Source organism: Centrocercus urophasianus, unplaced genomic scaffold (genome assembly GCF_019232065.1).
Source record: "Centrocercus urophasianus isolate 14NV4802_14NV808 unplaced genomic scaffold, USGS_Curo_1.0 seq_14, whole genome shotgun sequence".
NCBI classification, from domain to species: Eukaryota; Metazoa; Chordata; class Aves; order Galliformes; family Phasianidae; genus Centrocercus; species Centrocercus urophasianus.
In genome coordinates, this window is record NW_024884586.1 from 18322721 (window position 1) to 18347602 (window position 24882).

The 24882-nt window shown below is 42.3% G+C and overlaps 1 protein-coding gene across 2 annotated transcripts in view; it reads left to right on the forward strand.

Moving 5' to 3' along the window:
• The window catches only part of MAPKBP1 (mitogen-activated protein kinase binding protein 1), a 92537-nt gene that overhangs the window by 38745 nt on the left and 28910 nt on the right, over positions 1-24882 (forward strand). For both annotated transcript variants that reach the window (XM_042814043.1, XM_042814044.1), the window contains exons 4-16: positions 10016-10078; positions 10662-10719; positions 13583-13753; positions 15105-15242; positions 16118-16300; positions 17359-17519; positions 19562-19751; positions 20753-20899; positions 21350-21534; positions 21645-21736; positions 22018-22143; positions 23899-23969; positions 24422-24543. In XM_042814043.1, coding sequence (XP_042669977.1) covers positions 10016-10078; positions 10662-10719; positions 13583-13753; positions 15105-15242; positions 16118-16300; positions 17359-17519; positions 19562-19751; positions 20753-20899; positions 21350-21534; positions 21645-21736; positions 22018-22143; positions 23899-23969; positions 24422-24543 — 1707 coding nt within the window. The remainder of the gene's footprint in view (positions 1-10015; positions 10079-10661; positions 10720-13582; positions 13754-15104; positions 15243-16117; positions 16301-17358; positions 17520-19561; positions 19752-20752; positions 20900-21349; positions 21535-21644; positions 21737-22017; positions 22144-23898; positions 23970-24421; positions 24544-24882) is intronic.

Genomic DNA, 24882 nt, shown 5'->3' on the forward strand with positions numbered 1-24882 from the left:
GTAAACGTTGAGTTTCCTTACTTGTATCATTCTTGCCTTTTCCTCTGAGTGTTTTTTTTTTTTTTTTTTTTTTTAAACAAGCGAAAAAAACCTCCACCTTTTCTTGTGTTGGTTTCTTTTTTGGTTTTTGTTTTTAAATAACTTGTCTTTCATTGTTTCCTTTTCCCCTAGATCGGGAATTTCTTTCTTCTCCTAGACACTCCCCTTGGACTTAATTATGCTTTAAATGTTTATGAGCAAAGAAGTTGGACCCCTTATATATATAAGAAGTGTGTGCAAATAAAACAGGAATGTATTGTTAATGTATTTGAAATCTTAACACTAATTCAAGAATTATTTGTCAACTACTTATTGTTATAGATTATTATAGAGAAAAAAAAATAATAGTGCATTAGAATACTTGCATATAGAAAGTGTCAGTAATGGTTATAACAGCTAAAAGTGTAATGCATTTCTTCATTTCTATCCTTCTTTCATGGTGTTATGCTCACCCTTGTGTGGCTTCTCTGGATCTTCAAAGTCAGTAGCTAGAGGGTAAGACCGTAAATCTCCAGCCTTTGTAGCTCTTCACTGAAAGGATTTTGATGTGGATGTTGCTAATGGCTTCTTCCTCACTCCAGTGTTCACTTGGGGTGTTTTTTTTGATGTATTTGTTAACACGCTTTTACACTTTTCTCACCCTTAGTTTGTCTGCAGCTCCATGTTACTTCTGAATTCATTTTTTATGGTGTCTCTTATGCATGTTAGATGTTACTTCCTTGATTTCTTTGTTATTCCAGTTTCGTGCAGCTCCCATGTCACTATTTCTTTAACTGTCTGTGATTTGGTCACAGCTGGGGGCGTCCTGCTGCCAAGCATGTGCCTCACCTCTTATCAGTCTGTGCCTCTGCTCCTCTTTGCAGTGCCTTATCTGTCCACTTATCAAGGCCTCTGCTATCGTGATGCACCTGCATTTCTCTCTACTACATCGCTGTATTGGTTGGAAATATTTTATTCTACGTAAAGCAACTGCTTCTTACTGTTATTTATATAAATTGTGGATATGTCATGGAGAAAACAAAACAAAACAAAACACAACAACCCCAAAAACAGAGGTAGAACAAATTAGCCACAGACACCTGGCCAGTTAGAGAAATCCTTGTCACAGCTAAACCAAGTAAAACAAAACTATGGGCAGGTCAAGAAGAGTTTGGACAGAGCAGACCTGACAAGCTGAGGCCTTTTAGACTCTGTGTATAGCTCACAGTCTGATAATGATGCTGAAGCTGTGCTGTTGAGGCAATACTTATTGTATTATAGAGCCTACATCATTAGTAACTTGTTGCTCTTCATCCTCCTCCCCAAAACATACGGGTTTTGGCACCTCTGATTTTTTACTTGTGTTGTGGAGGACAAATCTGTCAGCCAGATGCTGATGGAAGAGGGACTGGCTCTTGCAAGCAAGCAGCAGGGTGGAGCACAACTGGGGAGCAGGAGATCCCTGAGGCAGGTGCCTTGGCTGTTCTGTAAGGACTGAGAGTTGCTCTCTTCTGCTTGTTGATGCCTGTGGCAGCTGTAATTTTGGGTGAAGCACTCTGTATGGAGATGAGCCTTTTCTCAAGAAGAAAAAATGCAATGTGCTGTAATTCTGTAGCATCCATCCTGGAAAAAGTTGCATTCCCTGCCTCATCACAGAGCTCTTCAGCTATGCAGCCACATTCTGTTTCTTTATTTCAGTCATCTTAGTAGCACCAGTCAGGTTCTGCTCAAGGCTCCATTTTCTACTGCTTCTCAGTCTCTCCTGTCTAACTGATGATCAGCATGGTTATGTGTCATGAAGTGTCTCAGTGAGCCTTTTTATTCCCCAGCCTTTCTGTCGTCAGCTGCTCATTGCTCCAGCCCTCGGGGCTGCTGCTGATTTGTGGTGTTCAGTGGGTGTTTGTCAAGAGTGCTGAAATAAAAAACAGTTCTGCAACTCCTACGCCTAGCCCAGTTGATTTAAAACTTAATGTAGGTGTATTGCTGGCATTGCTTGCTTGCCTGCCTGAAGGGAAGTGAGTGGTCTGGAGAGAGCAATGGAGATTCTGTGTGTTTTAGTCATGAGCCTTGTGTGTGTGTGTGTGTGTGTGTTTGTGTGTGTATGTATGTGTATTGGTGTGTGTGCATTTGTCATCTGTGTGTTATGTCCTGTGAAGCCCTGTCAGACATGTAGACTGGTGTACAATTCACATGTGTGTGTAGCTGCTGGTATGCCTGGCTGCGTTGTTCTTTGCCACAGGCCAGAGAGAGTCTGTTCCACAAGGCAGGGGAGAGGGTTTTATCCAGTTTCCTAAGCAGCATGGATCTCATTTATGAGATTTTTCTTCCTCTCCTGTTTGTGGAACATTGAAAGGAATCGGGATGTTCTGAAGGTAAGTTCCTGTTGAATCACTGGTGACTAGGCAGCCATGAGCCATAACAATTGGAGTCATTTTCAACTTTCTTGCAGCTGCAATGATTCCTAGTTGGTAAGCTGCTTTATACTTCATGGTTTTCCTTTTGAGCCTGTTTCTCCTGTTTTCTACATATGCATTTCTTGTCCAAATCTTTCACAACAGTGACCTGCCCCAGCTCTGCCCCCCACGGAGACTGCCTCCTGCTCTGTGGACATCCTCTCTGTCCCCAGCACAGCTGCTGATGTATGTTGCTCAGTGGCAGGTCTGGAATGTTTCTTGTTCTGCACCCATCTTGTGGGATGACAAATATGACTTTGTTTTCCTGAACTATCATCCTGCACTTAAGCTTGAACAATTAAAGGGTGCCAGTCTTAAAACTCTTCTTCCTTCTGCTCTGTATTTTAAAAACAAACCTTGGGATAGCCTAAGCTGCTAGCCAAGTACAGCACGAATTAGTACTGGCACTGTGAGAAGGACTAAGCTCTGTCTCCTTCCCTGCAGCACAGCCTGTGCATGTAGGCTGACCAGGCCCCTGTTGAGGTGAGGTGACAGCATCTTTGCCAGGTGGTGAACAAAGTAGTGGCCTATTTCTGTGCAGGCCATCAGATCATACAGGCCCTGATTTTTGTGCGCGAGCATTTTGAGGCTGCAGTATTTGATGTTGCAGAAGTTGTTCTCTTGCATTCTTTGTTCTTTTATCTTGGTGCACTGAAGGATGACTGGGAAGTGAGCTGTCTCCAGCATTACCCTGCCTCAGCTGAGGACAGTAATCAGAGCGCTATCCTGTGGTTATGCAAGGCAAATGATGCTGGACAAAGAGAGGCTATTAGGCTCCTTCATCTTGTGTTCCCTCATACCAGGCTTGTCTGGCCTATCAGAAATGAACAGTGTGAGTTCAGCACAGGTTGAGTGGTGGAGAAGCAGAGGCTGCCATTGTCCCTTTGAGGGGTTATCCTTACAAATCCTTCTTGACAATCCTGCTTTGCCTTGCAGACCAAATTTACTGTGTGGTTTTTCCTCTTCATGTGGGTTGGTGCAACCAGGTTTCCCTAAGATTTCCTGCTGCTTTTAGGCATGGAAAAACTGGAGGGAAATGCCCTGTGGTGACTCTGTGGCAGGGGAAGACATAGTGAGCCCACTGCTTTTTTGGATCCATTACTGTGTTGAAGCCCCCTCCAGTAACTTCTAGTTTCTCTCGGGGATTCTGAAAAGGAGAAGTCTAAAGTTGTGAAACTCTTAAATTTTTACAGATTGGTCTAAACGCGTAAGAGACTGCTATGCAGGTGAGAGCTAGCTGGCTAAAGCTCAGTTTGAATGAAGCTCTGGTGCTGGTTGGCAAGAGCTTAAAAACAGAAATATTTCTCCCACTGCCTTAAGGTAACTCTGAAAGTTAAGTTTCTGGAGGCTGAAAGAGTCTAGAAGGTGTCTTTACAATCTGCTATTTTCTTCCCCAGGCCTGTGCATTCCTCTACTATTAGAGGCAAGATACTGGACTTAAGTTTGATCTGGTGCTGCCATTTGTGTGTTTTTTGGAGCAGAGCCTGTTTTGCCCTGTATTTTTGCTCCCAATCCTGCAGATTTGGGGTATCACCTAGCCTCTTAAGCAGAACATCTGTGTTCCTGGTTGGCAACCAGAAATTCCTACTCTGTTAGCCTAGAGACACTTAAATATATTGATCATTTTCTTTTTTACAGTGGATTTCTTGTTTGTCTTTCCATTAATGTGTATTTGTTCCTGAAGTATGAATTTCTCTGCATCTGATTCCCACCCTTCCAGCCTTCTTAGTTATGGTTTGGTGCAGAGAGTTCTGAAGGCTTTTATTCTTAGGCAGCGATACCCAGATCTTAACCTTTCAACACATACACCTTTCTTCTCAGAACACAATTAATATAACCTGAATGAAAATACCTATTCAGTTACATAGCCAAAGTGCACATCCTCTCTCATCACTGTTAACCGGCACCCAGTCCTGGCTGTAAATTAAAGCAGCTTTTTGACAGAAAGAGTTGCCACATAGAAAATTAACACCAGCTTTTGTAGATACTGCTTCACTCTGATCAAGCTTCCCTTGGCAACCAGTGCAATGTTTAAAAAAAAGAAAAAAAAAGAAAAAAAAAGATTTTGTTCTTATCAATGCTTGTTTTCTTTTTCATGCATTTTGTGCGTAGGAAGCTGTTGCAGTCTCATTTGAATGACTTTAGGGAAGGGAACAGAGGCTGAGCCAGAAATTGAGAAATGGACCAATTTTGAAGGAATGGGATTGTTTGCTCTTTTCTTTTATTCTTGCAGCATTGCGGAAAGACGCTGCTTGTGGGAAAGGCCAGAATTTGTTTTGTCAGCTTCATGGAGCTTTTCCTCCACACGGCATTCCCTTTACAGCATAGGCTACATACTTTTGAAGAGACGATTTGATCCTTGAACTCCAGCTCCAGTTCTGTGTCCTGCAAGATATGGCAGCAGTGGGTTGATGAATAACTTGGGAAAGGAATACCATCATATCACTATCACAATACTATCATTCTGTCATATATTTCTGATTTTTCTGATCCTCTCGGAGAGGTGGGTGTCCTACAGACAAAGGAAGGAAGAAAGCTCACTTCTGCAGAGATGTTTTTGACACTAGCTTGCTGAAGAAGGATGTGACTAGTGGGATGTGCAGGGAAACAAGGGGACAATGAGAAAAGAGTAAAATGTTTGCAAACTAGGATTTGGGGAAGAATAAGAGTGGAACTGTGAGGAGGAGAGACAGAAATAACAGGGAGGAAATGAGGAGGAAAGGGCATGGAGTGATCCACTGCTGCTTAGTGAGTCATATACTTCATGTAAATGTGATACTGACGTCCAATTCCTCTTCATTGCTGCTTCTATATTTAGCTTATGGAAATTGCTTCTTTTATATATAGAGAGAGATATATATACATTTAATACATACATATATATGTATTTTTTCTCTGGAGCCAGTGGGAACTGTTCAGACATTTCCTTTCTCCTTTCCTCCTTTGAAGCAACACCAGGTTGCTTTTATCTGCATATGTGGTGCATGGTTGCGCATGTGTAAGATAGGGTTTGTGCTTTCAAGGAGGTTTAGAAACCTCTGCAAGGAACCTTTCCCTGCTTTTTTATTGGCTGATCCAAGTGGCCTTCCTGATGCTGCAAAAACCCATGACATGACGTCTGTGATAGCCAGTTCTGGCCTTTGTAACTGCTGAGTGCTTGCTCCACGAGGAACAGGAGACCTGGGAGAGATTTCACAGCCATTTGTCTTTAAAAGCTGCTTGCATCAGGAAGGTGTTACTTGAAGGTTGTGAGTGACGTCATAGACCTAGGAATAAACCTTTAAATATGTATGCAATTGTCAGTGGCCTCTTGAGGAGCCAATGTACAAACAAGCAGGACACTTGATCTTAGCTGGCTGGATAGATGGTTTGTACAACAGTAATCTATACGGCAATGAACAGCTTCTATAAATGTCTTGGAAATCAGACTGTACTAGTGCATAAAAAGGTGATGTTGTCATCAGTGTGTGCAGCTGCAGAGAAGGTAGTGGAGTTCGTGCTGGAACAAGGTTGCTAGCAGCACTGTCCTTTGAACAGCTAGTGTGCATCATGGTGGGTATTTGTTTAGGTCCCAGATCAAGTGCTTTTAGAGCTGGTGACAGTTTTCATGTTGGCACCAGCATTTAAAAAGTTCTCTTCAGACAAATATGCATTGAACTTGAATTTGTTTTGACAGGTTCTATTTGGGAAGTGGTGATATGACCATTATGGAAGTGAATGTTTGGAGCACTTTACTCGGCCTGCATCCGCAGTTGGAAGCTAGGAACAAAAAGAGCAGTGCTCTCTTCACTTGTGTCCTTTGCACCTCTCTTGTCTCTGAGATGCTGAATGAAGTCTTATAAAACTGTAGAAAGAGGGGGGTAGGATGGATAGATGACTGTATGCTCTTGTATGCAGTTAATTTTCCATGGTAGTAGTTTTTATTATTTTAACTAAGATTAAAGCTGATCTGAATAGAAAGGAGTAGGTACTTTGAGTCTCCTGAGAGCTTGGCAGCCATAATGAAATTGGAGGAAGTGTAGAATAGGTGGTTCAATGGTCTTGACTATTCCTTGTCCTCATTCCTTTTATTTTGCTACACCAAGTTACTTTGCTGAAACAAAGCATACCCAGAGTACTCATGAGCTGTCAGCTCCATTGTTTGGGAACTGCTGCAGGTCCTGCTGAAGAATGACTTTTTAGCTATTGTGAGGTGGAGGAACTACTCTGGGGCTGTGAACTGCCAAGTGTGTGAACAGGCACTGAGGTGCCCTGAGCACTTGCGGAGGTTAAAGTGGTGAAAGCGGTTAACATCTGCTCTTTGAGACGATGTGCTCTCTGGAGTGGAGACAACTACACACCTTGCCAGGCATTTTGGGAGGGGGCGATTTGTCAAAGGTAGGTGCTCCTAGACAGTACTTGCTCCCTAGACAGTACTTGTGTCTTGCTGTGAGATCTGTGGCTTATGGCCTCCCATCCTGGTACATGAGGTATCTCTAGCGTTAGCTGGAGCTTTACTGCTCTTGTGTGCGGCAGACAGGAGGGTGATGGTGGAAAGCACAGCAGTGGGGTGGTTTTTGTTGGATAGCAGCTCGTGGAAGAAAGCAAGTTGAAAAGACCACTTTAGCCTACCCAAATGACTTAATTGGCATATGAGTCCATAACTGATGAGCAAGTCTAGTTTACAGCTCCAGATAAGCATGTGCAATCTTTTTTTCAGTAAGTCTGTAGGTTAAAGATACCTTTTTGTGGCGTTAGTCAATACTTGCAGACTAGTACAGAGATAATCTTATTTCTAAAATTCTTTTTTCCTCCTCTTTCTAGAGTTTATTCATTATGAGTCCGACTCAGTGAGCATAGGTGTTTCTTAAGACTGAGTTAAAATATCCATGTTTGTGACTGCTGCTGTGGGACTCTAACCTGCGAGACTCATGTAGTAATTTGTCAGTTCTCCTTGGTGTTGAGGTGGGTGGCCCTTACGTTGCCACTGGAGATCTGGACATCACTGGGAGCCAAGAAGAAGAAAGGAAGGCAGGCTCACAGGGAGACTACCAATTCTGCAGCTCAGCTGAACTAAAATTCTTAACTGTGAGAGGCCAAAGGCTCTGTTCTGGAAGTTACTAATGGTAAAGAACTGGACTTTAGTGGCTCACTACACTAGGAAGTCATTTGTTTACTTGCCTGATTTGAAGACCATGGTTTGTTTTTCACATTTTTCCTGTGTTTTTAGACTGGCTTCAGTTCTCTGAAGTCACTTTCTTCTTCAGAATATATAGGAAATTCTTTTCCAGGATGTTGAGTCTTTCCTTTATTCTTTCTACTGTTTTCTTTGAAGCTTATTTTTAGTAAAATTCATCATTGTCAACAATCCAACAGTATTTTAGTCCATTAAACCTATCAAACTTCACGTAGTGGAGTTTTACTTTGCTTTTCTGATTAGCTGGAGATTTGAGATTAGACAGATACATCTGCTATCTTCCTATTCCATATCTCATGATTTACAAGGCTTAACCTCACTGGGCTTGTTAATGAATCACAAACCACCTGCTTCTTTACAGTAATCCTTCAGAAATTAATAGCATAGCTTTAACTTGAAATTCCAGATTGGTTCCCCAGGATAAAAAGTGTGGAAGGATCAATCTCAGTCTGAACAGATTCCTTATTTCCTCTTCCACATTCTTGCACAAGATCATATTTCTGGTTATGGCTGCTAGCCTTCACTGTTAAGAAAGCTTGATGCCTTTATTGCCTTGGCCTTCTGCATGGGGCATGAATAGAGAATGATGGGAGGAAGTGTAGAGCAGTCCAATCTGGGACATTTCTTGTGAATGGCTGGTGACTTGGAGGTTAAAGCTTTGGTAACATCTGACTGGGTCTGCTTTGAACTAGTGCAGTTAATGGAGTATGACTGCTTCCACCAGGGACTGTGAGTTCAAAGCCTTGGTGTGTCAGTACTCCTTCCTATTCTCTTTGTCATTTCAAAATGTACGTTGCTTCTGGAAGGCTGCCCTGCTAGTCCATGTAAAGGGGGAGTTGCCTGGCCCAGGGAAAGAGAAGCAAGCCTCTGCAGAGATGGCAGAGGTGAGACCCTGCCAAACCTGGGCTGACAGCACAGTGAGCACCAAGTACTGCTGGGAGCACAGACAGGGCCCTGGACAGCATGGTGTCAAGCTGTGCTGCTTGTTTGCTGCCTACATTGGGATACTGTTCCCGTGCTTTTGTCGTCTTGTCCACTTTGGACCAACTGTGCTACTTGTCTATCCTGTGCATTTTTCCTGTGGGTGATGCTTGTGGCCTAGCACATGTGGGTGAAACCCAGTGTGATAGTAGGTAAGTGCCGTCCCTGGTAGTGACTGCTGCTGACCGTGGAGCTTGGATATCCAGCAGTGCTCTGCTAGCATGGCTGTGAAGGAGGAGCCAGGAGTCTGAGCATTGGCATTGTATGTCAACAGTGAGAGACAAAACCCTTTCTGTTTTAGATTTCTGATTTCTGTTTTGAGATGAAGTGAGAGATAGGGCACAAAGTCATTAGAGCAATTGCTGTTCTGCCTGAGGCCAATTTTTCTTTCCTTTTATGCTTTCAGGAGCAAGCAGGAAGGGCCCTTGGTGCACCACCATGGTGGTGGTGGTGGTTTTTTGGGGGGTTTGGGTTTTTTTTTTTTTTTTTTTTTATTATTTGATGTAACCAATGGCTACTGCTCTCTTCTACCAAACAAATGCTGTTATATGAGGATTTTTGAAACTGTCAGTGTTTATGTGGAGTGGAGAAGATGCAGGACCTGGAAATGTTGCATGCTGCTTGTGGTAGGTTGAAGCACCACGTCTGCTGGACAGATTCATGGGGAACTGGGGCCTTTTCTCAGTCACTCCCCTCTCAGTCTGTGACTGATTTATTTGCTCCTGATGGTGACAATTACATTGATTAGCAGAATTTGCTACTTACTTCTGCAGCTTGTATTTCTGAGAGATTTCTATACAGCTCCTAAGCAAATTGTTTATTCAGTTATGTCTTTTGGGTTAATAGATTTTGACACTGTGGTTTTTCATTTCTTAACTGCCAGCCACCTCTCATGCTGTGCTCAACAACTTTCTGTCCTGTGGCATGGGCAAGGTACAAGAATTTAACTCCTCAATGCTGAGATTTTCTAGAAATTACCTATTTTCTTCATCCTTGTTGGAAAATCACATTTTTGTTCTGCTCTAGACATACTGGGTTGGTAGTTGGTACAGACGGTTGTTTTTACGGCAGGGGACTTAATCTCTTACAGCAATCACATAGACTCATCATTAACCTTTCTTTCCAGCATGAGCAATCAGAGGCTTATGGCTTTCAGATGCAAGAAGGGTAATTTTTATGATACTAGCACACACACGCCTCCTTATGAGAGAAATTTGCAATTCTCCTTTTGCATTTCCTGAGTAGCCAAAGCTCAGCCTGTGAAGTGAGGGGATGGACCATCTTTCTGAGGCTGTGTACACTGCTGCTCTCCCAGCAAGCACAGCTCTTTGTTCTTCTACGTAGATACACATATGCAAACTTTTTTTCTTCTGTTTCTTCCGTCTAGGTGTGTTGTTGTGCTGTTCAACCCTAGAAAAAATAAGCAACACCATATTCTAAACAGTTCCAGGTGAGTAAAGTTTCAAGATGACTTGGCTCTCTGTGGGAGGTAGATTTCAAGGTTTTTATGGCTTGAGTAAAGTATAGGGACTTCTATTGCTCCCAGCTAATCCCCTCCGTGAGAGTTGCCTTGGGGAGAGCCTGCCTGCTGGCTTAACTCTGCCTCCTTCTCATGTGGGGTGCTGTTATTGATGAGGCAACAGCTCATAAATTTTGCGGCCCCATGAGGAACTGTTAGGCTTGCAAGAACTCCTTGGTATCTGTATGTTTTTTTTTTTCTTCATGTGAAACTATGGCCTCAGTAAGGGAGTTAGGACTCATACCAGTCCTGTGTCTGGAATAAAGGTGTGAGTATGGGGGTGAACCAACATTTGGAGCATGTCCAGTGTTGCAGGCATACTGCTAGAGATTTGGGCACCAGGGGATCCCCAGGGCAAGTGTTAAGACTTCTGGTAAAGCAGAACTATTGTGTCAGGCTAGTACGTGTGATTTGAGCCTCTTTCCAGTTTGTCCCAGCCTACTCCCCAATCATGATGTATTGAAATGAAATCATTTGTTGGAAATGTTTCTCAGTGTCATTTTCTCTGTTTTAGGAAAACAATTACAGCACTCGCTTTCTCTCCAGATGGAAAATATTTGGTTACAGGAGAGGTAAGTGGGAGAGAAGAGAGGCACACCTTGTCTAGCCCGTTTTGAAGCGTGGCAGAGTGTTAGAAAAAACAAGCCAGTGAATAACAGCCTTTGCCCAGAGAAACTTATCCCTTGAAGGTAAAACGTTGCATCCCTTGAAGGAATGATCAGGTTATGGGCAGCTCTGGATGGTCTTGCTGGCAGGTTTTTAGTGTGCTTTTTTCATTACGTTAGGGGATGCATCTTCTGCAGTAGCTTGTGTGGGCTGAAGGTAGACTGAAAGTAAGTGAGAGGACACACGCAGTGTGGCTATACTCTAGCACAGTGAAAAGTGCTTGGATGGCCCTTAATATCAAACAGTTTAGGACAAGGATAAGCTGAACTGTGGTGTGCAAAAAGTAAAAAGTACGTATGGACTGGAGCTTTTGGAATAGTGACAGAAGATCTGAGTGCCTGTGGTTTGGCACTGTATGTTTGACTGGAGGTGACGATTGCTTCTTCTTTTCAAACATGCCTAAAGGGGGGAATGTGGATAACTGCACTGCATGTCTGTTGTGCATTAGAAGCTCAAGACATGGACTGTGTGTCATGAATTTGGAACTGCTGGATGTTAGAAATCTACAGACATGTTGACTGTCTTTCTTAGGGTTGGGCTCAGTTTGCTCTTTTTTGAGATTAATGGTAGTTTACCACTAGTCTGTGCCTCTTTAAGACATGGGGAGCAAGCATGTGTGAAACAGGTCCCCTCCTGAGTCTCAGCTACAGAGAGAAATATATCACAGCTCTGTGTTCAAGCTGTCAAGAAGGTGGCTGTGCACTCCAGAGGTCCCTAGAGCATTCATTGCAATGGCAGCTCTCATGTCACTGGGTGGCTCCACAGCTGGGCCAAGGATGAAACCTTTAGTGTTTCAGGACAGAGATTGCCTTGACACCTCTCCAGCACCCCCCCACCCTCCCAAGATTTTCCATCAGAGCTTCTATACTGTAGTATGTTCTTGGTGCCTCCTTATACTCTTGAAGTCTTAGGATAAAAATATAACAGTATTGTACATTTATATGAAATTTTCTTCTTTGTATGCATAAGGAAATAAAAATCTTGTTTTTTGTACCTTTGCTACTCTATTTTTTCATGTGTGGTAGGAAAAGAAATGAAAAATGAATTGAGTATTTTTCTTACTGACAACCTAAACTTTTCAGCTTGACACTTTTACTAGGGAAAAATCCCCTCCCCCTTGCTACAAAACATGTCTCACCCTGTTGTAAGACCATTTCTCTTTTTGGTATCCTCCCACATGCCTCCCATTTGAGTTATTATTTGGTGGAGTAGTGTCCCCTGCTGGTGTAGCAGTCTCTTCTTACTTTGTTCTATGGGAAGTCCCACAGGGAAATGCTTACTGAATTCACTTTGTCAAACTGGCTTTTAACAGCCTTGTGTTAATACTGCCTTGTTACAGTTCAACTTCCTGCATGACTGGATTTTCAGGAAGGCCCTTGGCCTGCCATATGCATCAAATGTCTTCTGAATACTTTATATTTCATATATTTTTAACTTTCTTCCCATGGTGGCATAAATTCCTCATGTATGGGAGGCATACAGAGCTTGCTTTTGGTGAGCGTTTGTTATGTGACTGAATATGAATTCAATTTGTTAAAGTTTCTAAGTATATTCTAAGATGTTGAGAAGTATGTATGTGTGTGTGTATATATATATATATATATGTATAAACATGTATGTATGTGTTTAAGTGCAGTAATTGCTTGGAAGAGCAACTGATTTATCTCACTGTAACATCTTGACAGCTGCCTTGAGACCTGAGCTCTGCCTTGCAGGAGAAAGAACTGTAACAAATACAGCAAAATCCAACCATAGCACTTCTCTAGGCTGCACACAGTCACTTGGCAAAGCTTTTGGACAAGGCAATTAAACACTCACAGTTCTGAGTTATTAAAGCTTTCATTTCTCTTTCTTGTCATAAAAGTTGCCTCTCCCACACAATCAGATGACTTAGCCATGTTCAGAAAAGGTACCATTTTGCCTCGTTGCCATGGAAATATTATCTTGCAAGCTACTGGTTTGGCAGATTGCAATGTGAAATAACAAATAGGTTCTGTAGTAGGGTTTGCTCATCAGACATATTCTTGGCCAATGTTTCAGCTGATCTGCTGCTGCTTGTTTTATTTTGGTTTAATAACAGATAAAGAAAAAAATTGAATTGTCTGGAAGAAGTTGCTGAATTGGTATTTCTGAAGTCTGTGAGTTTTTCTTTCTCTTGAGAACAAGTGTGAAAAGCACAAGATGGTCTGTTACCTCAGTGTCTTTATCACTACCTAATGTACATTCTGCCAGCTTGCATTCATGTGTGTTTGTTACCTTTGAGACAGAAATGATAGTGTTAGTCTCCCATTTGCCTTCCTAAAACGATGTATGATAATTAATATGAACATTCACGTCATGACCTGATTTGAGGTCTCTGATGTCCGCATTGCATTAGGCAGTTCACTGAGTCCAGAGATGCAGTGTCATGTAATTCTCTTCAGAAACTGGCTGCGAATTCCCATTGCAGACATCAGGGATGTGCATGAAAAGTAGTGTTACAGTCTTTGTCCATTTTCTGAGGAGAGTAGGAAAAAGAGTGAAGCAGGAGACGTACCCTAACTTTTAATATGCTTCAGACACCTGTTCAGATGTATTCTCATTTGGTTGGCAGTCTCAGTATGGGCTTAAAGATTTGCAGGAACTCAAGTCTAATCTCACATCTCACTCCCCTGCAATTCTGGCATATGGACATCTTTTTCTAAGCCTCCCTCCCCACATGTGTTCTTGAACCTGTGAGAACCCACCTCAGAAGTTACATTTACTGTTCTCTGTTGCTGTCCCCTCCAGAGCGGGCACATGCCAGCTGTTCGGGTGTGGGATGTGGCTGAACGAACCCAGGTGGCGGAGCTCCAGGAGCACAAGTATGGGGTGGCCTGTGTGGCATTCTCTCCCAGCTCCAAGTACATTGTGTCTGTGGGGTACCAACATGACATGATAGTCAATGTGTGGTCATGGAAGGTAAGTTCTCCAGGAGGTTGGGTAGACAACAATGTTGTTAAATAAAAAGGAGAGGACAGTAACGGTTCCATCTTGCTTCCAGCCTCTATTTTATTATTATTATCTTTTTGACATTCATAGATGCAGACAAGTTTGGAGCATGACAGAGCTCCAATCCCTTAGGGGTGGTCTAAATCACTTCATTGAAGGAGTATTCTCTATACTTGGAGACGTGTGACATCTTGCTGTCCTGTCAGAGGAGCCTGAACTTTGAAGCCTTGACAAAGTCTTGTGCTTTCTTAAAGGCTTGTTTAAAAAAAACAATTCATGAGATTCAGGAAAGAAACTTTCTTCAGCCAGTGATTCTTGGTGAAGTGGATGCACTTGGCTCATTTTTTTTCACTGTTTTGGGGTTTTTAATACTTCAATTCATTTGTTGATGATTTGGAACAGGAGCTTAGAGAAAGCATGGTGGGTGAAAGCTACTGTAGGCCAAATGTCTGCCATTATGTTGGGGCAACAATCTGTGGAAAGAAAAATAGTGTCTTATTCTTTAGAAAATGTTTGTGTGTGCTGCTTATATATAAAAAACAAAACAGCCTCTTCCTAAAAGCGGTAGTCATAAATGGCAAACTTTTGTCAGCTGTGTGCTGCAGCACTGAGAACCCACCACAGACAGAGGAGAAAACTTTTTAATTCACTCTTCTAATCATTGGGAAAAGGTGAGGAGGAGATAAATGAAGGGGTAGTCTTTGGGGACAGGGAACTCCTGTCATCTGACTCTTCTGCTTAGACAGTGTCTGTTCCTACTGTGTTCTCCCTTTCCCAAGTTCTTTGACTTTTTGAGGTGCATAGAGAAGTGCAGCAGGTTTTGATTTGTATTTTGCAGTACAGACATGATTATTTCATATAAAGCTTCCTGTCTCGAAGAAGAAGAGAGAATTTGTGAAGAAACAAGTGCTGTTTTCCTAACAGAAAATACCTGTTTCCCAGCTTGAGTGGTTTGCCCACATTACTGCTTGTAGGCTGGGAGAACTCCTTGTGCTGTTTTATGGCCTGTCTTCCTGTTTATACAGGGAAATGGATTTGCTCTGAGCTCCCTGTGATTGTGCAATTAGCATATCAAGACTCAAACAACAAGTTCCTGCAGGCAGTAGTGCAGGACTGCTGGTATGTTCTCAGTCCCAGTCGATGTGAAAGAGGGAATTGAATGTAAATGTAAATTGTTCTATCTGCCAAATCAGTGCTCTCAGCTTCCTCTGGGGAAGTTGTATTCAGAAGTGAATAGTGTTGAATAGTGCTGCTACAGTTGTGAATATGTACCTGTAATTGGAATATAAAAATTAAGCTATCTAAATGATTGTGTTTCCAGAAAAACATTGTAGTGGCAGCCAACAAAGTCTCAAGTAAAGTGACAGCTGTGTCATTCTCAGAGGACTGCAGTTACTTTGTCACTGCTGGAAATCGGCACATCAAGTTCTGGTACTTGGATGACAGCAAGACCTCCAAGGTAAGAAAAAGGCCATTAAGGGCCAAGCTTACAAGTACTTCCATCTTATGGCAGGGTGGATTTTTGTCTCAGTAAGCTGTGGTAACTGGGAATTCTTTGATTTTGCTAGAATCATAGAATCATGGAAGAGGTTGAAAAAGACCTCCAAGAACAGCTCCAGGTCCCTGGCTATCATGTTTTTATCTTTCTGTAGACTGGTAGCAAATGCATGCTGCAAAGGCAGCTTGTTTTACCCTGTGCTGAGGTAGGGCTATGGCTGTTGGAGCTGTACAGCATTTTGCTTGTTATATATAGTCAAATGTATGAAAGGAGAAAAAAAGGCTAGAAAAGAGCTGCAGCTATTGATATCCTTGCAGCACAGAAGTAGGGAAGGCTGTTTGATGTTGGTCCTGAGCATCTTGCGAATGTATTTTGTGAACTGTCAACAAAAGTGTTTAACCTAGGGAACAGGAATCAATACATGCTCATTCTTCTGAGTGCACATGAACAGACATTCCTTTTTCATGCTTGGACTACTGGTTGACATTTGGTATAAATTGCAGATTGATCATGAAAAGGTGGTTATTCCTGTTGTTGATATGCTGTCTCTGGGGTCATGTGTTTGGAAGCCCTTTTTTGGTGGCCTTAATCATGTTGTGTCCCACTGAATTGTTAATACTGGTGATCCTCGTAGCATGCAACCAGTGGGTCCACAGCAGGTAAAGCATGTCACTGCATATCCTCGTAGGCTTTTTGCAGTTCTCTTTCTTTGAAGCCTTTCAGTACTTAAGGCTTGATGTTCTTTTTTTTGTTTGTTTGTTTCTTTAAAAAAAAACAACAGGTCTGTCTTCCTAGAGTGCCTCACTGTTTCTAACAACCTATATTGTTATTGATAGGTCAATGCCACAGTCCCCTTACTAGGTCGCTCGGGATTGCTTGGAGAACTGAGGAACAACTTCTTTGCAGACGTGGCATGTGGAAGAGGCAAAAAAGCTGACAGCACTTTCTGTATCACATCTTCAGGCCTGCTGTGTGAATTCAATGAAAAAAGGCTGTTAGACAAATGGGTGGAGCTGAGGGTGAGTTTTACGTTTGCCTGTTGTGTAATATTCATGCTGGCTGAAGCAGAGCAGGATCAGCGGGACAGGAAGAGCACTCGGATAGCACAAGCTGGCCACTAGCAGTAAAAGTCACTGAGCCTCTGCCACTTTGTGACTTACACTGGTTGGAAAGCCAGACAAAAATGGCATTGCTTCTTGGCAAAGAGATTTTATTAATCATTAAAGGTCTTTCATTCTCAAGTCTGTCTTACAGCTACTGCCTTCTGGAAAAGCAATGTCTTGGAGTAGCTTTGGCAACCCCTGTGTTGTCCCTCCTGGGTTTTCATGTGTAAGAAGTAGTCTTAGTAGGAGTCTAATTTCTGCTTTCTCTGCAGTGTCTAACCTGTCTTGTGCATCTCAATTCTTGGTTTTCTAGGTAGTAGGTAGTGGATTTGGCTATTCTAAACCAGTGAGCCCATAGTTAAGAATTTTAGAGGGTGTATTTTCATTCATGTTGATTGTAAGATGTTCACCTCAAAAGGATCCAGTGTATTAAAACCAAGACAAAATCTTTGCATACTTTCTCTCAAGTGAAATGCCTCTTCTTTTCTTTCCTTTTTCTTCTCTAAACTCTGCCTTTCACTCTTGCTCAGAATACAGACAGCTTCACAGTAAGTTGGCGAACAATTTTGCATTGAACTCATCCCCTTATCACCACAGTCCATTTTTACCATTTTCTGCCATTTGTACAGATCCCATTGGAAGGGGGGAGAATTGATTTTATTTTTCTTTCTTGACTTCTTGGACAGGTAATGTATCGGTGCAGTAGTACAGGGTGAGTTGCTGCTTTGCCTGCCAGCAGTGGTGAATGTCACAGAGGATAAAAAGCAGTGTTCAGAACAAGGCTGAAGTGGAAGCTCTTCAGAAAAGAAACGTGGATTTTTAGGATTTTCCTTACTCCTGGGGTTCAAGTTCATTTCACTTCTCTAACCATAGTTCCTTTGTCTGTCAATTTGCTGTTCATTCTATTGTATGTTTGGTGACCTTAGAAGTGAGAGCGCATTGCTCACGAGCCTTGTGTGCTATGTCCTCCACAGACTACTGTGGCAAACTGCATCTCTGTGAATCATGATTACATCTTCTGTGGCTGCGCTGATGGCACCGTGCGGATTTTTAACCCTCTGAACCTTCACTTTGTCACCACGCTGCCGAAGCCGCATTTTTTAGGAACAGACATCGCGAGTGTGACTGAAGCCAGGTACTGTGGAGAGGGCGGAGGGGGGCAAGGAAGGCTTGTATGGGTTAAAACTGTTCCCCAGGCTTTTGCCATCTGCTGAGCGCTCTTTTTATGGACTAAAATAGGCAGTATGTGGCAGTATCCCTCCAGAATTGTAACAGCCTTGCCTGGCATGGCTGGGCTGCAGCCCAAAGCTGTTTGCTGGTTCACACAGAATATCTTACTCCTCTTCTCCCTGGGATTGCTCGGATTTATCTGGCAGCCTTTTGGCATTGTTTGCTGTGAGCAGGCAGGCAGAGAGCATATGGGATGCTGTGCCTAGCTTAATTTGTTCTGTGCCATGGAACATCCTTTGCTTATCACTGGAGAAGGTTGAAGACTCTCCTCTGTAGCAGCTTCCTTATATTAACAGAGAGCCCAGGCTCTCATGAAATATTATTTCAAAGGCTTCCCTGCAGTCTTTTACTGTTGCTCTTGGTCTTTCTTCTCTCTATCTTGTACACTGTTGTCTTGGTTTTTTTTCCCTTGCATCAGTATCTTCTGCCCTGTCTCTCAGTTTCTGACCTTCTGAGATAGATGGATAATTTCCCAGTCTTTTGCTTTTGCCTTTTCCACTAGTAGGGAAGGAAATCTGAGGGTATTTGAATCCAGCCATCATTCTACTGGATATTTGGAGAGAGAAACAATTTTTTTTCTCAACAGATTTCCTCTAAACTTATTGGTAACTTGAGGAAAAATTTCAAATTGTGCACTGTGTAGCTCTCCTTTAGGGGGTCGGTGAGATGTGGAGGTAGGTCCAATAATTGAGCTAGAAAGAGATCTATCTCAGTTCAAGGTTTGTCATCTTTTGGTAGTGCTAAACCAAGTGATTGCATGCACAGACCTTTTAAAAGTGCTGTCTGCTGCTCTCATCATCAGTCAAGCTGAAATGTTCATGTGATTTTTTAAACATGCATTCTTAGAGTAAACTGTAATCTTAATTTTTTTATTACTTCCAAAGAGGCTTGAAAATACAGGACTCTTTATATTCCTGTGGATGCCAGAGCCACCTTTTAGTTGATTGCAGCTGCCCATAGCTGTATTCATGACTTTATTTTTTTTGATAGGATTTGTGCTGCGCTCCTCCAGACCTCAAAGCTACTTGCAGTAGCAGGTCTCCAATTGTTTGTTGTACTAGATGCATTTTGGCCCTTATTCTTGCGTCTTCCTCAGTCCTTTTCAATTACCTATTGTCAATACCCCGTCAATCTGGCTATAATTACCTTACTCAATATTGTCAGCATCACTGAGGGACTGGGGAGATAGCTTCTTCTCTATGTGCATGGCAGCAGGAGTTAATAGAATTCTGTTGAGGAGACAGGGGGTTCATGTGGCATGATCTTGTTGTGACATGGTAAAGGGTGCATTTCCTTATTCTGCTGAATTCCTCAGTATTTGAGTTTGCTTGCCTGCCTAGAAGGGGTTGCTGTCTTCAGTTTCCCATCTCATGAGTGTTCCAAGCAGCCCTAAGTAGCTTTTGTGTGGGGCAGGGGTGAAAGGGAAGCATAACAGATACGTGGCAACTGAAATGAATCATTCTTTGTCCGTTGTGCTGATGTGCTATGTTTTGAATGTGGCACTCTTCCCCTTCATTGCTGTACAGGAGCAGTTTCTGCAGTCAATAAACAAAAAATAGCACCCACCAAAAGATGATCCTCCCTCCCTTTCTTTTGGGGTTGCTTGACTTGGACTTGCTACTTGATTACGTACTGGTAAATGATGATAACCTCCAGTGATGATTAAGTATCCTCTTTGGTGATCCTTCAGGGAGAGTGAAATGCCTGTCTGTGGTGGGACTCTGGGTTGTGTGGTGAGGAGAATGACTTTTGCTATGGGACTTCCTGGCTTTCCTTGGGACTTCGCTTGTTCAGCAGACAGGTCTTCCCAGCCAACTGTTCTTTCTGCATATATGAGCAACAGTGTACTTAGCAGATCCCTGCAGTGAATCTGCACTCCTGTTCTTGACCTCCTTGCTTGAACTCCAGGAGAGCACAAGTTAACCAGCCTCTTCTCTCCTTGCACAGTCGTCTTTTCTCCGGTACAGCTGATGCGAAGTATCCAGACACAATTGCCTTGACCTTTGACCCCACCAACCAGTGGCTTTCCTGTGTATACAATGACCACAGCCTGTATGTATGGGATGTCAAAGACCCGAAGAAAGTGGGCAAGGTCTACTCTGCTTTGTATCACTCGTCCTGCGTGTGGAATGTTGAGGTAAAAATAGATGGGGAATGTTGTCTGCAGGTACAAGTCTTGGGTTGCAAGTTGTGGCTGGGGAAGTAATCTTAAGAACTACCAAACTTAAATGTAAACACTGAATGCAGAGAGAAAGAATTGATCCAGCTCTCCTTCTGTGATTACTGTGGTTATTATGGGGCTTGTGTTGGAGCTGGAGGCAGTTCTTTGGCTGCACTGCCATTGTGGACCTAATGCTTTAGATGCAGCGTGTTACTGCATCTTGCTACTAAATCTTGCTACTAAAAGATGAGAAGTCAGAGAAGGGATTGAACTATACAGAGCTGGATGGAGGGGCCTCTTTCACAAGTGCCCAAGAGTTTACTGCTGACCTCAAAAAAGCTGCTTGAGGGCTGTGGTGAGCAAGTGCTCCGAAGTCAGAGGAATTAAACTAGTAAGGTCTCAGCTCTGATCCTCATTAACCCATTTACCAGTACTTCCTGCATTAGTCTCTCAAGTGGTTATTGCCTTCCATTTTATCTGGTTGACTTCCCTTGAATGGACATAGGAAAGGCTAGGAGATATAGGAAACAGTGCAATTGGTATGATGGTATATATCCTGACAGTGATCAGGAAAGAGAAAAGTGGAAAGAAAGTGGGAAGAGGTTGAGAGCTCTTCTTGTATATTGGCTAATTACATCTCTTCTTTCCTCCTGGTTTATAAATCCACAATAGTACTTGAAATTCTGAAACAACAGTGTAACATTTTTGCATAGCTTTTGAATCATTAGAAACAAAAGGTGCTGACTTATTGCAGGCTTCTACATTCAGGGAAGTGTGTATATAATCTTGATAACATTTGAAGTGAATGTGAAACTCTAGTTTGGGGTCACATTTTCCTTAGGAGGATTTCTGTCTGTCTCCTGCTGTTCCAGAATGTAGAGAGGACAGCTCTTTGATTTAATTTTGTTATGAAATTTGCTGCTGGTGATGCCGGCGCAGGGCAATCACATTCAGAGGTTGATTTTACCTGCCCTTAGATGTATCCTGAGGTGAAGGACAGCAATCAGTCATGCCTCCCTCCTGGTTCTTTCATCACGTGCTCCTCTGACAACACCATTCGTCTGTGGAACACTGAGAGCTCCAACATTCATGGCACCGCCTTGCACCGCAACATCCTGAGCAATGTAAGATCCCAGGGTTTGATCTCCTCATTGCCCTCAGGATTGTTCTTTTTTAATATGCAAGTATTCCCAAGTTAAGACTCAAACTTCTTTAGATGTCTAACTCAATGAAGGCTTCTCTGTAAGTAGAGCAAATGTTTAATAAAATATATGAAAGTGAAGAAGCATAAAGCATATGTAAAGATAGTTTGTCTAAAATGGCCCTGAGGGACTGTTGCTTTTAGCTGAAAGATGTCACCATTTACAGAATTACTGCCATTGAAGCTTTTATGTTGTCCATTTGTAAGGATATTAATTAATATTACAAATATTAATTAATTAATAATATTATTAATATTAATTATATTAATATTATAATAATATTATAATTAATATTATTATTAATATTAATTAATATTACAAAATTAATATTTTGTAACTAATTAATATTTTTCTGGTTTGTTGTTTACCCAGGACTTGATGAAAATCATTTATGTAGATGACAACACTCAAGTACTTCTGGATACAGATTACAACTCAGGGGGAAGTGCAGACAAAGCTGATACACAAGTGATGGACACAAAGGTGGGGATACGCACTGTCTGTGTGAGTCCCAGTGGGGAGCACCTGGCCTCGGGGGACAGGATAGGCACTCTCAGGTAATCCCATGGAACTTCTTGCACGGGATGAGAGCTGGATAGGCATGAGACTCAAACCCAGATCTTGCTGGTTTTATTGACATACTGAAATCAGTCATATTATGTCTTAGGATATATGAATTGCAGTCTCTGCAGGAAATGCTGAAGGTAGAAGCTCATGACTCTGAGATTCTATGCCTGGAGTACTCCAAACCTGACACAGGTAAATGCAATTATTTTCCTCTACTGGGCCAGCAGAACCAGACTTTGAAAAATACATCTCCTTTCTACTCTTCCTTGGGGTACTGTAGGCTGAGATTTAAACTTGTTCTTTCTGTTGTTGTGTGAAATCTGAGGGCATTTCTTTGTGTCCATCCATGCAATTCACTGTAGTATAATGTCATGTCCCTTAGATGACTTAAGAAGAAACTGTTGTAAAATGCTGACTGGAAGAGAAAATGGATTTTCAGTAATGGTCTTACCCTCTTCTTGGCTTTCTTAAAGGGTTAAAGCTCTTAGCCTCAGCCAGTCGGGATAGATTGATTCATGTCTTGGATGCTGGAAAGGACTACAGCCTGCAGCAGACCCTGGATGAACATTCTTCTTCCATCACTTCTGTGAAGTTTGCAGGTAGATACCCACTGTCTCTCTCCAAAGCTGGACTTGAGCTCTGCTGCTGTCCTATTGTCTCACTATGACTTTGAAGTCAACTTATCTACTTAAATACTAGGCTAGACCAGGCTAAAGATACAGCTACTTTTTTGTCATCTCCTGTAGCTTTCGTCCTAACAGAAGTGCCTTCTTTTCTCTTTTACTTCCCCATCCTTTTTTCCTCCTTCATAAAAAAGTGATTAAAGCCTTAAGCATTGAAGCCTCTCCTGATTGAAGCCTCAAGCATTTATTTGGAAATCTATTTTCTATAGTGATTTATTCTCTGTGACTAGTGTCAGATGGTTATGTCCTGTCCTTAGTGAGGAGAACTGTGGAACAGTCATCCTCTGAAAAGCACTAAAAGTCATAAAAAATATTTTGAGATTAATTGGTCATGAATGGATCTGTCACTGCAAACCAGTGTGAGACTTTGCATTTATGGAACGGAGCATGCTGTATCCCCAGCACCCTTACTACTGGTGCTCCAAAACATTAGTGTGTTTTGGTGTGCTATTGTTAAAGAGCAACTGGAGTTGGTTACCAGAGGTGCTGGTAGCCAAGGGTGACTGGAAGGCAGGCAGGGGTAGTGATATCAGTGACAATGGGAAAGTCCACAGAACCTAAGCAAGGTGAAGCAGTCAGAGTTCAGTGACAGTAACTACATTAAGCCAGCAATTCAGATCACTGGACAAATCTATAGTGATAAGGCAAATCCAAGATCAAGTCAGGAAAACGAGTCAGCAAGTCCAGAGTCAGTCTGGAGGAGACAGTAAGGCTGATCACAGTAAAGTGGCTTCCAAGCAAGCCTATAGCTGCAAGGCAGGTTTGAGTACAAATCAGGAAATGAATGTGAGGGTCAGGATTTGGATCAGTAGGGTACGTGGCCAGGCATAGGTGTGGCTGCAGTGCGATTGCACTAATGTTTAGTTGGGGTTCAAGGATGAGAACCTGAGCTTAAAAGTAGCTTCTGTGTGAAGAATGGGGGCCTTGCTGAAGCTTCATAGAATAACTTCAGGGAACTTCTGCTGAGGATCTTTCAAGCTTTTTCTCAAGTAACTCTAAAGCCAGCCAAAGTCCTCTGATGGCTCTGTCTTTTTGGTGAGTTGGCTTTGAATGCAGTGAGCTGAACTCCCAGGAGACGGGGAAATGCACTCGTAGACCTGGTGGCTAAGGCCATTGTGCAGTTTTATAACTAAATGCAGCCTTGCTCTAACTTGCTGTTCAAGTGGTCTTGTGTGATATTGGATACATTTTCATTCCACTGAGATGTTGCTTTGATGAAGGAATGGATTGGTGTGCTAAGGGAAGAAAAAATCTTCACCCTTAAATAAGAAAAGGCAGCAAGAAATATGTGACTGAGTTTGATGACTGGAATGTGCCCTGTTGTCCATTTGCAGCTTATACTGAGTGTAACCTACTTTTTTCTTATCGTATTGCCACAAAGTGTTATGGCACATAAAGAATAAGAATGCTAGCATGTTACTGGGAGAGAAGACAATTACATCCTAATCTGTTATGTAAGATCTCTGTATTGAGAACTCGTGCACTTGGAGTATTAACAAATTCAGTCCCTTAAAACGGCCTTCTATATTGCTGCAGCATCCTTATTGCTAATGTAGGAGCCAGTTTTAGTTAATTAGGACTGGAATAAAAGAGCAGTGATATAAATTGAAGCATTTCTTTCACCTTGTATTTGTATTCATGTTTTGATCAGCTCCTTCATTTTTGTTCTAGCCAATGATGGGAAAGTGCGAATGATAAGCTGTGGTGCAGACAAGAGCATCTATTTCCGCACTGCGCAGAAGGTAACATTATTGCAGCTTTATGTATTGTTTTTTCAGTTTTTTTTTTTTAATAATCTCACCACAAAGGAACTAATTGAAAGAGTGATAGCAGAGTTTATGCAAGAGCTTGTTGCTGTTTCAGTCTCACTGTCTCACACTCTGTCTCAGTACAAGAGATTACATTCAGAGAACTATTTCTGTGAAGCATGAAGCTGCCATGAGCCTGACCTCTCTCAGCGATATGCAAAGTAGAGAGCTGTTAGGATATCTATTTTTTTTCTGCTGTCTCAGATACTGTGGAGAGTGGTGAAAGAGTGTGGGCTGGAGAGAGGAGTTTGCTACACTGCTCCCAGCAGACCTCGTTAGTGGGAAGGGTTTATGCTATCTGTGTTATAAGGCTCATCTGTATTTAGAAGTTTTTAATAATTAGTTAACTACTTAATTTTGACATAGCATTTTACCCATATGCTTAGACAGGGGAAGGAGTTCAGTTTACCCGAACGCATCACATTGTTAGGAAGACCACTCTGTATGACATGGATGTGGACCCCAGCTGGAAATACGCAGCTATTGGCTGTCAGGATCGTAACATCAGGTTGGTTCAGTTCTTGTCTTGAAAATATTGTTGCAATCATGAATGATCAAGGCAGTTCCAGTGCCATCATTGTTCCTTGGTTCTTTGCTGCAGCGCCATGATCTGAGGTCTCACCTCAAACTCAGTGAGGTTGTTTCTTTTATCAGCAAGGGGTCAAAGTGTAGATATGCAGAAATGTCCATTGGGCTCTTGGCTTTTCACTACATTGCTCTGCAGAACAGAGTCTTTCTACTGGAGAGTGAAAGTGTGCCTTCCTTGGCAAGCACACCACTGAGCTGTGGGACAAGAACTTCTGTACTGTGGTCATTTTTGCTTTTAAAAATACGTCTAGTAAGAAGC